A 14,729-nucleotide genomic window follows, 5' to 3' on the forward strand; every position below is an offset into this window, starting at 1 on the left:
CATAACAACCGTTTATTTATGGACAATGTTGTCATGGAAACTAAGTGCAGTGAAAAGTCACCTTGAGCTACTCCGGAACGAGTCTAGTCAATATCTGCGTTTTCATAAAGCATACGGTAAAGCAGAACCATGGGATTGTTAACCCTGGCGGCACAGACAGCCAGGTAAGACAACGGTGAGAACTGGGAAACTTCAGATAACGCTGGAATGTGTGGATATTTTATCTGACGGGGCCATACTTCAGTGACATCAAAGGTAAGATGACAGGAGAGGTATTTCAACATTTCAGCCCCACCATGAACAATCAGTGATGGACAGCAGTTTTCAGAACCAAAAAAATTGTAAACTGTGGACAGCTCCCATTGACAGATATCAGCACCACATGAGATGGACAGCTTAATTGACAGATTTCTGCACCACATGAGATGGACAGCAAATGTACCGCTTCACTGGCAGCAGTGGAAGATTTCAGCAGATCAGTGCAAGGTAGCTCCTTCTATAGCTCCTCAAATCAATCAAACATAGCTTGTCATAAACAAACAGCTATACTCATAATCTGTTTGACATCTGTAGCATACACTATGCAGCATACACTATTTCAAACAGGTTGTTGCTTAATTAATTAACAAATGTACAAAATGGTAAATAGATCAAAATGAATACATCTCATAATTAGGGAGGAATTCAGAATACTGCAGTGACACAATGCAAGGTGTCTAAGACTTAAAACGTCTCTCTCTTCACCCTGTTTTCTGTTACTTCCATTAATACATGCCCTCTAATCATTCACTGAGGCACCGAAACACTGCTAAAAGATAAAGCACATGGATCCTAAATATTCCGTTACCTCATCATTATTTATCTGGAACCACGTTGCTCTACTGACAGAGGGATGTGGTTGCATTTGGACCATAAACACTGAATTCAAAACAAAACACTGCCGATACAGTGGAGTGGGCTAGACAACAACAGACAGGCCGAGCCAAACGACAACAGAGCCTCAGACACAGTGACGGGTGGAGGAATTGATTATCACAGCCTAGGTAGGTGCCTGGCAACATCTATCTTCATCCTCCAGCAGACAGGGGGGGAGCAACAACAGAAGAGACAATCACATTTAATTGGAGAAATCTAACAATGATGGGTCAGGGGAGGCCATGGGGAGACTGAAAATGAAAATAGCATTAGGCATCTAAGCATGCATACACAATGGCTGTCTGGCGCTACATTTTGGTTGATTTATTCCTCTTATGCTTCCTCTTCGTCCAAGAACACAATTATTGCTGTGGTCCTAACACTAGAACCTTCATATTGTGTTGACCAGCATGTCAGTCCACAGTGCTACCCCAGCATGTCAATCCACAGTGCTACCCCAGCATGTCAGTCCATGATCAGTCAGTCCACAGTGCTACCCCAGCATGTCAGTCCATGATCAGTCAGTCCACAGTGCTACCCCATCATGTCAGTCCATGATCAGTCAATCCACAGTGCTACCCCAGCATGTCAGTCCATGATCAGTCAGTCCACAGTGCTACCCCAGCATGTCAGTCCATGATCAGTCAGTCCACAGTGCTACCCCAGCATGTCAGTCCATGATCAGTCAGTCCACAGTGCTACCCCATCATGTGTGCTAGCTCCGTCCAGTGATCACCAAGGGAAGCCACACACTTGCATGTTGGTCAGCAGCCTTTAACAAACATATGATCATTTAATGAGCCAATCTACATAGTGGAGATACGTTACCACTTATTCCTGACACAGGCAGTTCAGCTATTGATGCAGAAACTGAAACATACTACGGTAAAATCCCATAAATAGCAGGATTACAGTAAGAGTCCCTGGTTGAAATTAGTTTCCACTTCACATTTACAATAGAAATGCATTCACCTCATGCATGACATCTTGATTCAAATGAGATGATCTGACTAAAATGGGTGAACTAAACATGTAAGGATGGGATTGGATGGTCATTAGTGATTAGTAATGTGTCTCGAAATTAGGATTAGCATTAGGCATCTAAGCATGCATACACAATGGCTGTCTGGCGCTACATTTTGGTTGATTTATTCCTCTTATGCTTCCTCTTCGTCCAAGAACACAATTATTGCTGTGGTCCTAACACTAGAACCTTCATATTGTGTTGACCAGCATGTCAGTCCACAGTGCTACCCCAGCATGTCAATCCACAGTGCTACCCCAGCATGTCAGTCCATGATCAGTCAGTCCACAGTGCTACCCCAGCATGTCAGTCCATGATCAGTCAGTCCACAGTGCTACCCCAGCATGTCAGTCCATGATCAGTCAGTCCACAGTGCTACCCCAGCATGTCAGTCCATGATCAGTCAGTCCACAGTGCTACCCCATCATGTCAGTCCATGATCAGTCAATCCACAGTGCTACCCCAGCATGTCAGTCCATGATCAGTCAGTCCACAGTGCTACCCCAGCATGTCAGTCCATGATCAGTCAGTCCACAGTGCTACCCCAGCATGTCAGTCCATGATCAGTCAGTCCACAGTGCTACCCCATCATGTGTGCTAGCTCCGTCCAGTGATCACCAAGGGAAGCCACACACTTGCATGTTGGTCAGCAGCCTTTAACAAACATATGATCATTTAATGAGCCAATCTACATAGTGGAGATACGTTACCACTTATTCCTGACACAGGCAGTTCAGCTATTGATGCAGAAACTGAAACATACTACGGTAAAATCCCATAAATAGCAGGATTACAGTAAGAGTCCCTGGTTGAAATTAGTTTCCACTTCACATTTACAATAGAAATGCATTCACCTCATGCATGACATCTTGATTCAAATGAGATGATCTGACTAAAATGGGTGAACTAAACATGTAAGGATGGGATTGGATGGTCATTAGTGATTAGTAATGTGTCTCGAAATTCCTGTCTGTCACGTGAACTGATGGAGATGGTGGTCACTTCTAGAGAATAAAGCCACATTTTACATAGCTCCTGTACTGTACTGTCTGGTCTTAACTTTCCTAGAGTTGATAGGGACAAACCTGTCTAGACTGATGTTACATAAAGAGCCATGTCACCATGGTAACTGATGACCAGCTGTACAGGGTCATTAAAGAGACAGACAGAGCAAGGAGTGTGCGGGGGAGAGGAGATAAAGGCCATGCCAGCGGTGTGATAGCTGGTCAAATCAAATCAAATCAAATCAAATTGTATTTGTCACATACACATGGTTAGCAGATGTTAATGCGAGTGTAGCGAAATGCTTGTGCTTCTAGTTCCGGCAATGCAGTAAAAACAAGTAATCTAACTAACAATTCCAAAACTACTGTCTTGTACACAGTGTAAGGGGATAAAGAATATGTACATAAGGATATATGAATGAGTGATGGTACAGAGCAGCATAGGCAAGATACAGTAGATGGTATCGAGTACAGTATGTACAAATGAGATGAGTATGTAAACAAAGTGGCATAGTTTAAAGTGGCTAGTAATACATGTATTACATAAGGATACAGTCGATGATATAGAGTACAGTATATACGTATGCATATGAGATGAATAATGTAGGGTAAGTAACATTATATAAGGTAGCATTGTTTAAAGTGGCTAGTGATATATTTACATCATTTCCCATCAATTCCCATTATTAAAGTGGCTGGAGTTGAGTCAGTGTCAGTGTGTTGGCAGCAGCCACTCAGTGTTAGTGGTGGCTGTTTAACAGTCTGATGGCCTTGAGATAGAAGCTGGTAGGTAGTTTTCCCCCGGTGATGCGTTGTGCAGACCTCACTACCCTCTGGAGAGCCTTACGGTTGAGGGCGGTGCAGTTGCCATACCAGGCGGTGATACAGCCCGCCAGGATGCTCTCGATTGTGCATCTGTAGAAGTTTGTGAGTGCTTTTGGTGACAAGCCGAATTTCTTCAGCCTCCTGAGGTTGAAGAGGCGCTGCTGCGCCTTCTTCACGATGCTGTCTGTGTGAGTGGACCAATTCAGTTTGTCTGTGATGTGTATGCCGAGGAACTTAAAACTTGCTACCCTCTCCACTACTGTTCCATCGATGTGGATAGGGGGGTGTTCCCTCTGCTGTTTCCTGAAGTCCACAATCATCTCCTTAGTTTTGTTGACGTTGAGTGTGAGGTTATTTTCCTGACACCACACTCCGAGGGCCCTCACCTCCTCCCTGTAGGCCGTCTCGTCGTTGTTGGTAATCAAGCCTACCACTGTTGTGTCGTCCGCAAACTTGATGATTGAGTTGGAGGCGTGCGTGGCCACGCAGTCGTGGGTGAACAGGGAGTACAGGAGAGGGCTCAGAACGCACCCTTGTGGGGCCCCAGTGTTGAGGATCAGCGGGGAGGAGATGTTGTTGCCTACCCTCACCACCTGGGGGCGGCCCGTCAGGAAGTCCAGTACCCAGTTGCACAGGGCGGGGTCGAGACCCAGGGTCTCGAGCTTGATGACGAGCTTGGAGGGTACTATGGTGTTGAATGCCGAGCTGTAGTCGATGAACAGCATTCTCACATAGGTATTCCTCTTGTCCAGATGGGTTAGGGCAGTGTGCAGTGTGGTTGAGATTGCATCGTCTGTGGACCTATTTGGGCGGTAAGCAAATTGGAGTGGGTCTAGGGTGTCAGGTAGGGTGGAGGTGATATGGTCCTTGACTAGTCTCTCAAAGCACTTCATGATGACGGATGTGAGTGCTACGGGGCGGTAGTCGTTTAGCTCAGTTACCTTAGCTTTCTTGGGAACAGGAACAATGGTGGCCCTCTTGAAGCATGTGGGAACAGCAGACTGGTATAGGGATTGATTGAATATGTCCGTAAACACACCGGCCAGCTGGTCTGCGCATGCTCTGAGGGCGCGGCTGGGGATGCCGTCTGGGCCTGCGGCCTTGCGAGGGTTAACACGTTTAAATGTCTTACTCACCTCGGCTGCAGTGAAGGAGAGACCGCATGTTTTCGTTGCAGGCCGTGTCAGTGGCACTGTATTGTCCTCAAAGCGGGCAAAAAAGTTATTTAGTCTGCCTGGGAGCAAGACATCCTGGTCCGTGACTGGGCTGGATTTCTTCCTGTAGTCCGTGATTGACTGTAGACCCTGCCACATGCCTCTTGTGTCTGAGCCGTTGAATTGAGATTCTACTTTGTCTCTGTACTGGCGCTTAGCTTGTTTGATAGCCTTGCGGAGGGAATAGCTGCACTGTTTGTATTCGGTCATGTTACCAGACACCTTGCCCTGATTAAAAGCAGTGGTTCGCGCTTTCAGTTTCACACGAATGCTGCCATCAATCCACGGTTTCTGGTTAGGGAATGTTTTAATCGTTGCTATGGGAACGACATCTTCAACGCACGTTCTAATGAACTCGCACACCGAATCAGCGTATTCGTCAATGTTGTTATCTGACGCAATACGAAACATCTCCCAGTCCACGTGATGGAAGCAGTCTTGGAGTGTGGAGTCAGCTTGGTCAGACCAGCGTTGGACAGACCTCAGCGTGGGAGCCTCTTGTTTTAGTTTCTGTCTGTAGGCAGGGATCAACAAAATGGAGTCGTGGTCAGCTTTTCCGAAAGGGGGCGGGGCAGGGCCTTATATGCGTCGCGGAAGTTAGAGTAACAATGATCCAAGGTCTTTCCACCCCTGGTTGCGCAATCGATATGCTGATCAAATTTAGGGAGTCTTGTTTTCAGATTAGCCTTGTTAAAATCCCCAGCTACAATGAATGCAGCCTCCGGATAAATCGTTTCCAGTTTGCAGAGAGTTAAATAAAGTTCGTTCAGAGCCATCGATGTGTCTGCTTGGGGGGGATATATACGGCTGTGATTATAATCGAAGAGAATTCTCTTGGTAGATAATGCGGTCTACATTTGATTGTGAGGAATTCTAAATCAGGTGAACAGAAGGATTTGAGTCATTATCATAATCTGCTCTCCTCACTCTCCTCACTCCACTGACATCACAGTCCAAAGGGTATCTGTACCCCCGCACACTGACCTGTACCCCCACACATTGACTCGGTACCGGTACCCCCTGTATATAGCTTCCACATTGACTCGGTACCGGTACCCCTGTATATAGCCTCCACATTAACTTGGTACCGGTACCCCCTTTATATAGCCTCCATATTGACTCGGTACCGGTACCCCCTGTATATAGCCTCCATATTGACTCGGTACCGGTACCCCCTGTATATAGCCTCCACATTGACTCTGTACCGGTACTCCCTGTATATAGCCTCCACATTGACTCAGTACCGGTAACCCCTGTATATAGCCTCCACATTGACTCAGTACCGGAACCCCCTGTATATAGCCTCCACATTGACTCAGTACCGGTACCCCCTGTATATAGCCTCCACATTGACTCAGTACCGGAACCCCCTGTATATAGCCTCCACATTGACTCAGTACCGGTACCCCCTGTATATAGCCTCCACATTGACTCAGTACCGGAACCCCCTGTATATAGCCTCCACATTGACTCAGTACCGGAACCCCCTGTATATAGCCTCCACATTGACTCAGTACCGGAACCCCCTGTATATAGCCTCCACATTGACTCAGTACCGGAACCCCCTGTATATAGCCTCCACATTGACTCAGTACCGGAACCGCCTGTATATAGCCTCCACATTGACTCAGTACCGGAACCCCCTGTATATAGCCTCCACATTGATTCAGTACCGGAACCCCCTGTATATAGCCTCCACATTGACTCAGTACCGGAACCCCCTGTATATAGCCTCCACATTGACTCAGTACCGGAACCCCCTGTATATAGCCTCCACATTGACTCAGTACCGGAACCCCCTGTATATAGCCTCCACATTGACTCAGTACCGGAACCCCCTGTATATAGCCTCGTTATTGTTACTTTATTGTGTTACTTTTTATTTTATTATATATTTTTTACTTTATTTTATTTAGTAAATATTTTCTATTTCTTGAACTGCATTGCTGGTTAAGGGCTTGTAAGTAAGAATTTCATGGTAAGTTCTACACCTGTTGAATTCGGTGGATGTGACAAATAACATTTGATTTCATTTGATTTGACCTGTCTTCTACAATCCAGGTTGCAGACAACAGTGTGCCTTCAAGCATTCCCCGAATTAGACCCTGTGGATCAATGAGGTAGTTGTGAAGCGTCTCAAGGTTCCGATGCTGTGGCTGCAGGAAAAAACAACCTGTTCCCACGGTAACCACCAGACTAGGTCAACTGTCTGACAAATCCAGGCATAGTTGACAGTCTGTCACGTTCCCTACGCCCTTTGGCGTCACTCCATCTGGCCGTCACTGACCGCCCCCTCGCCCGACCTTCCCTGGCTGTTTGGATTTTCACACCGCGCACCTTCACTTTACAATTGGCAGCAAGCAACACCTTCCTGAGCTGCCGCTCCATTCCAATTTACCATGTGCATATTAGCAGAGTGAAAGCACTGGAGCAGCTTCATATCCCATCCACAGCTCTTCTGTTCTACACCTTGGCAGGGGTATACCGGTACCCCCTGTATATAGCCTCATTATTGTTATTTTATTGTATTACTTTTTAATATTTTTTTCTCTAGTTTATTTGGTAAATATTTTCTTAACTCTTTCTTGAACTGCACTGTTGGTTAAGGGCTTGTAAGTAAACATTTCACGGTAAGGTCTACACTTGCTGTATTCAGCGCACGTGACAAATAAAGTTTGATTTGATTTGAAGGTCTGAGAGAGAACGTTAAACGAGCGAGATGGGGGAGGATGGGGGGGGGGATTGGCATAGTTCATCACAGTTAATCTGTATTCTAAAAGGTCGTCCATTCAGTGCTGTAAAAACATGCAGTTCCATCTGTCATGTAATAATGAGAGGGAGAGAAGTTTCGAAAAGAGAGTTTGAGTAGGTGCCTTTCTCACCGCTCAGTAATTACAGAAAGGTAATTAACAAGTCTATGGCTCCTTCATCAAGCTCATTATCTCATTTTTACCATCAGGGGCATTTCGCCGGGAAATCATTAATCTGCCACGAATGTCTGTCTCTCATACACTCATATGCGCATGCACACACACTCACTTACGTGTGTATACAGTACACGCGCACACACACGCACAGTACGTGCACACACAAGTATGTACTGACGCACACAAACACGCACGCAAAATGCACACATACATGCAAAGACACACACGCACAGTGCTAATATCCAAGTGTCATTTCATTGAGTAGATTTTTTTGTCACCTTGTGTGTAATTGCATGAATTTTTGTACAGCGAGTATGAGAGTTTGATGTGAGAGTGCCTTTAGGTACAAAGCAACTTTTACAAAGCTTTGTGTGTGTTCAGTTGTGGAGTGAAACATTTTGGTCTGATGATTGCAGCTTTACACTGTTACGGAGGGCTCTGCTCACCCATGTGTAGTCTCTAGTCCCCATAATAAACCAACACAGGCTTGGAGCCCGACTGCATAATCTCTCACTGGTTTTGTTTACTTATGTTATGACTCCACTGATGGCTCCTTCGTCTCGTGCTTCTCTCCTATCCTCACCTAGCGTGGGGAAAGCCAGGAGCAGACAGAGAAATGTGCCATCTCTTCCATCTCAGTTATGAATATTTAATGAAATAAACTTTAGTGGAATAGTTTAGTTACAAGGGGAAAAAGACCCAAGAGGACCTCTTAGCAATGTACTGCAACGTAATCAAACAGTTGTTGTTTTGTCCAAATGGGTAGTAAGGGTATTAACCAAAACAGTTCAATCAAATCGAAGGCAATCAAACTCTTAAACTCAAATCATGACAGAAGAAACATCACTAAATCACTGTAGCTTTTATGTTGAGTCCATTGAAAGCCAGAAGAGGTTTTCCAAATAACATGAACAAGTGTTTCAGAAGCAAAACACCAAGAATTCCAAAGACACCTGGGGCCTGTTCAGCATGGTGCAACGTTACAAAACGGTCAGATAGAAATGTACTGTGTAGAACACATACAGTATGTTTGTCTTTCAGGTAGAATAGGGAATCGTGTCGGTCAGCAAAGGTAAAACGACCTGCAACATTCACCTCACTAAATCCACCCCTGATCCACACACTCTCTTCATCATGACTCAGCACTCATTAAAGGGCCATTAACCCATCTGCTGTTATAGTGACATAAACCAGACTTATGGGCCTCATCAACTTTATTCCTCCCCATCAACTGCTTACAATAGAGCCGTAAAACACGAATGAAGCCAAAGGACCTTTAAAATCAAAGCTATTTATTGGCAAGTAGTTACCATGGTAATCTAGCATGGAGTGAGCACAACAACAGCAATAAAATATGAATGAATAGTAACAGAGGGCTTTGCAGTGGCAGGTCAAGGATATAATACATTATCTACAGCAGAAAAACATTGCCTGTCAAACGTAGTATTCCAAACCTGACAATGACCATAGGAGTTGGCAAAACAGCACAAACAGATCTCGGACCAGGCTAAAAGAACGTGCAGCACTTCAGGAATAAGATGAAATCCAGGTGAGACTCAAGGAGCAGAAAGTTCTTGATCAATCGTAAAACACAAGTTAACAGAGCCTGGTTCGTGTCTGTATGTGAGGGGAAATGAAGCTAAATATATCCTGGGGCAGAGTCAAGGGCATGACGAAGAATATTTCCATACAAAATGTCCTCCGTAATTACTGTTTAACGAGAGGAAGGAGCATGGTCAAGGATAACCATAGAACCCCACATAGGGTTGGGCATAAAGGAGAATCCGGTGTAGGCCAATTCAACGGTGTAGACTAAGGATTATATCAAATTTAATCCTTAAAAAAAAGTATTATCTCTGTGTGAAGTTTTAAGAGCTCCGCTCACATTCGTACTCAGCTCTCTCTCATTCAGTCAGGGGTGCAACTTTGGTTTTAGAAGTGGAGGGGACAAATATATATATATATTTATATATTTTTTTAATTATCCAGTCGGATAAACACTCCAAACCCGAATGCTCTGAGGCGTCTGCATGGTCCTAAAGCACACCATTGAATCGTTTTGTATCATATTCCAATGATAAAACTGTGTGGGACAAAAACACAATTTTAGAATGTGGGGCGGACATGTCCCGTCCCCGTCCCCAGTGAAAGTTGCGCTCCGGCATTCAGTAGTAACATTACCTCTTCTCTACAGACTTAACGAAAACACCCCCAAACACACAAACATGACGCAAACAATGTTTCACAGATCAAAGACAATCCCACTTCTGAACATCAATGAGACACACAGCATCGTGGCACAGCCAAATCTCTCAGGAGCTTGGACATATACATATGAAATGTTCAGTCATATCACAAAATCAAAGCAACAGAGGTGACAAAACCCTGGGATGTTGCACTGGAAATACCAACAGATCAGTATCAGCACGAGGTGACCAAAATTACAGAGGATACAGTCTCCATACATGAGACCTCATAGCACCTAGTCAAACACCGCACCTTGTCAGCCTATTTTGGCCAATCGCCTGCTGACATTCGTATCTGCTCAGGACTGGAAGTGTATGTCGAGGAGCAGCCAATCGTTTTACAGTTTGGTCAGGTACAGTTGAATCACAAATGAGGCAATATGAGGTCCATGCACTCTGGCAAAATATGGAGCAGCTCTTAGCACCAAGAGACCTTCATTGGAATAGTAATACAATATTAATCAGGCGAATGCATTAGACTAAGCATTGTACATGTATTAAGATATGCATGAGAGGATTTCCAATGGTTTGCAACAAAAACTAGAGTTGCTATTGGACAGATTCAGTTAGGTCCCTCTCTGTTTGCTCAATCTGTCCAATTGAAACGCTAGGAATGATTTGCAACTGTTTGGAGTAATGTTAAGGTATTATCTAAGAGAAGCACATTGCAGAAACGCGATTGTTTACCACAACTTCTACCCATGGACAAGGTCCATTATGATACACTGTACATCCCTACCCACTTAATGGATCCTTCGCTCTAAGTGTCCTTTGGGGTATTTCAAAACTGTTAAACTATATTTGTGAGAAGGCTGGGGGCTCTGAAATGTCCCCATACGGTCTCTTCTAGCTTACATGGCAGGGCCTTCTTCAAATAAAAACACGTTTTTTTCAGGTAAGAATTGTTCTTAGTACTGTTTTTCTTTTCAAAGCTAAGAAGATTATTAGGACAACATAACGACTCCTTTTATGTTAGCTTCTCCGTACAATACCTTTGTGCCCACCTAGCTTTGAATTTCAGCAATAAGGCCATCTGTGTTGCTACAACAGTAAATACCCAGCCCCTATTATCTCGGCTGGGGAAGCATTGTTTTTAATTACTGTGCAACTTGTTTCTGGAATGTGCAGCACCATTGTTTACATTCCATTTATTTTATGTGCAATAAAATATAGAGAAGTGCACCAAAGCTCATTTGTTGGAGAACCATATACCTTCAAAGTGAGAATGCGACAACAAACACCTGAAAGGTTTGACTGAGGGAAAAGGATAGATCACGCTGACAAATGTCTCAGCTATCTGAGACAGTTAATAGCAAGTCATAACACCCATGCTTCAACCAATATACTAACAATCTTGGTAATACGTCAAGCTAACACAAAATCAGGCCATCATTATGTTCCCCAATCCATACAAATCCATCTACAAAGCCCTTAAATATCAGAGAAATAAAAATCTAGAAACATCAAAGTTGTCAAAGCTATAAATTCACACCAAGAACAAATGTACAAGTATAGGGGCCAAACTCACCTTCCACACTCTTTCCACTCTGGATAACTTGCGAGTTTTCATTCCAAGTGTTAGGAAGGGCTGTTAGCATGAGCCAGAGACTGAGCAGAGTTATATGGACTGGCTGAGTGAAGCTGAGTCAAGATCTGTCCATAGTGGAGACACACCTTAGCCCATCATGGTGAGAGCCTTCATACACTCAGCGATTCAGCATAAAATCCCCAAGCCTCACATTAACAAACTGAGTGCGTGTGTGCATAAGAGTGTGTGTGTGTGCTAGAGAGTATGTTTGCTCAGCAAGACACAGCCCTCATTTCTCAAGTGTAGACAAGCGTCATCGTAAGGACCCCCTGTTGAGCCAGCCAACAGCGGCTAGAATGTGACACCCATCCTATCAAACTAAAGCAGGTCAGGTCAGTATACAGAGGGACTCTACAGTATAAGATAGAACAAGCTGTCTGACGGCTACGAATGGCCATTCACACACACACACACACACACACACACAATGCTGAAACACAACACTATGGGAGTCTATGGGACATAGCCAGCCGGCCAGCCCAGCAGCCATGCAGGCTCTCAGCTCAGCATCCTCTCTTTCACAACAATCAGCACTAAGTCACTTACCAGGGCCATTATCTCACTCTCCCCATTCAGCCAAGATCAGCATAACACTCCACACCACACAGCAACAACCCAGCCACTTTACAGCTGCTCTATACCCTCTGTGGGCGGGATTTTTATCCTTTCTACTTACGTGTCCCTCTACTTCTCATCTACCAAGGGGGAATTCACCCCAACTGCGGGGTCGGCCATCTCTCACTCACCGTTTATGAATGCAATTAAACAATGGTCCATACTGAGCTAGGTTTAGCTAGGCTCAGTGGTGGCTGTTTGTGTCTTAATGGGTTTAATAGAAATGCATTGGTACTGTACAAGGTAGAATAGAACTAGTAGTCTTCTCAATCACCACGGACTACCAACACAACGCTGTGATTGCTATCAGTGCGAATAAAAATGTAACTTTCCCATTGTAAGAGTCTGACATGTTCTGATATGTTACTTTAGTCTTTATGAGTGTAGCATTTAGTGAAGTAAGGATTCATCCAGACATGATAGAACTGTTCGCTTCAAATTAGAGTAGTGAAACGGCTCTACTCAATAAAGAGTTGTTTCACACTGAGACTCGACTGTCCTCTGGTCCAAGCACCGCTCCATTACCCACACACTAACTTGCCAGTTGTTCACAACCAATGTTCCCTCTAATTCTTTTGGCACTTAGCAAATTTCAGGTCTGCTGAGCGCAAACTTAAACATTGTGAAAATTCTGTGCAGCTTTAGGTGCGAGTTTACTGTGAACACTGAGGCTGTACCTGCTTTAAGTTCCAGTTATAACAGTGGCCAAGTAGGCTACTGTGGCTATTTGATCATAATGTAGGACTACCAGAGTGGACTACCATCAAAAACAATGGAGAAAATGCACCACATAACATTTTAACATGGAAATAGCTGTTCTATCATTCAGCCTACAGTAGCAGCCAATGTGTTGTGTTCAATGTAGGCCTACATTCCATGAGACTTTTGAAAAAAATAATGCAGGGCTTGACATTATCCACTTGTCCTTCAAACAAGGAGGTGACTGAACATTGTGTTGTTTGATGCAAGAATCCACTTTACAAAATACATTCATTATTATTTCCATACCATTATTACAGAGAATCAGACAAAGTATGCTACCAAAACAAATCAAATGTTATTTGTCACATACACATGGTTAGCAGATGTTAATGCGAGTGTAGCGAAATGCTTGTGCTTCTGGTTCCGACAACGCAGTAATATCCAATGAGTAATCTAACCTAACAATTTCACAACAACTACCTTATACACACAAGTGTAAAGGAAGGAATAAGAATATGTACATAAAAAATATATGAATGAGTGATGGCCGAACGGCATAGATGCAGTGGATGGTATAGAGTACAGTATATACATATGTCACGAACCGGCTCAAAGCCCGTAACAAAGGGATACAACGTGGAGATAAGGAGTAACAAAATATATATTTATTAACTAAAGCAACTAAGGAAAATATACAATGGTGTGTGTAATCAGTAATCAGTAGTGTAAGTGAGTGTTTTGCATGCATGAATGTGATAATGCAGGGTGTTGAAAGGTGCCAAAGCAAACAAACAAAAGGCCACCAAGAACCACAACACAATCTACAAAGGTGTCTGCATGGAGAGAGTCTCCTCCATGAATGTGGAAGAGGTCTATTTATCCTGGGCGACACCGGGCCCAGGTGTTTCCCATGAAGCTGACGACCCTCTCAACTCCGCCCACCGGCATCCTAATAAGGAAACAAGAACAAAGACAGAATACGGCAGACAGAGTGGGAGGGTTGTCACACATATGAGATGAGTAATGTAGGATATGTAAACATTATATGAAGTAGCATTGTTTAAAGTGGCTAGTGATACATTTATTACATACATTTTTCCATTATTAAAGTGGCTGGAGTTGAGTCAGTATGTTGACAGCAGCCACTCAATGTTAGTGATGGCTGTCTAACAGTCTGATGGCCTTGAGATAGAAGCTGTTTTTCAGTCTCTCGGTCCCTGCTTTGATGCACCTGTACTGACCTCGCCTTCTGGATGATAGCGGGGTGAACAGGCAGTGGCGGTTGTTGTCCTTGGTGATATTTTTGGCCTTCCTGTGACATCGGTGGTGTAGGTGTCCTGGAGGGCAGGTAGTTTGCCCCCGGTGATGCGTTGTGCAGACCTCACTACCCTCTGGAGAGCCTTACGGTTATGGGCGGAGCAGTTGCCGTACCAGGCTGTGATACAGCCCGAAAGGATGCTCTCGATTGTGCATCTGTAAAAGTTTGTGAGTGTTTTTGGTGACAAGCCGCATTTTTTCAGTCTCCTGAGGTTGAAGAGGCACTGCTGCGCCTTCTTCACCACACTGTCTGTGTGGGTGGACCATTTCAGTTTGTCCGTGATTTGTACGCCAAGGAACTTAAAACTTTCTACCCTCTCCACTACTTTCCCGTCGATGTGGATAGTTTTGT

The 14,729-nt window shown here is 44.3% G+C and overlaps 1 protein-coding gene across 2 annotated transcripts in view; it reads right to left on the reverse strand.

Annotated features, from left to right (window-relative positions):
• LOC139376123 (A-type potassium channel modulatory protein DPP6-like) overlaps positions 1-14,729 on the reverse strand; it is a 117,189-nt gene that overhangs the window by 71,889 nt on the left and 30,571 nt on the right. The window contains exon 1 of one of the 2 annotated variants that reach the window (XM_071118331.1): positions 11,684-12,166. The exons of the other annotated variant lie outside the window; for it this stretch is intronic. Within the exon in view, the coding sequence (XP_070974432.1) occupies positions 11,684-11,725 (42 nt within the window). The 5' untranslated portion in view covers positions 11,726-12,166. Of the gene's footprint in view, positions 1-11,683; positions 12,167-14,729 lie in introns of those variants that run through there. 2 annotated transcript variants of the gene reach the window in all.

The sequence above is a fragment of the Oncorhynchus clarkii genome, chromosome 20 (genome assembly GCF_045791955.1).
Source record: "Oncorhynchus clarkii lewisi isolate Uvic-CL-2024 chromosome 20, UVic_Ocla_1.0, whole genome shotgun sequence".
Classification (NCBI taxonomy): domain Eukaryota; kingdom Metazoa; phylum Chordata; class Actinopteri; order Salmoniformes; family Salmonidae; genus Oncorhynchus; species Oncorhynchus clarkii.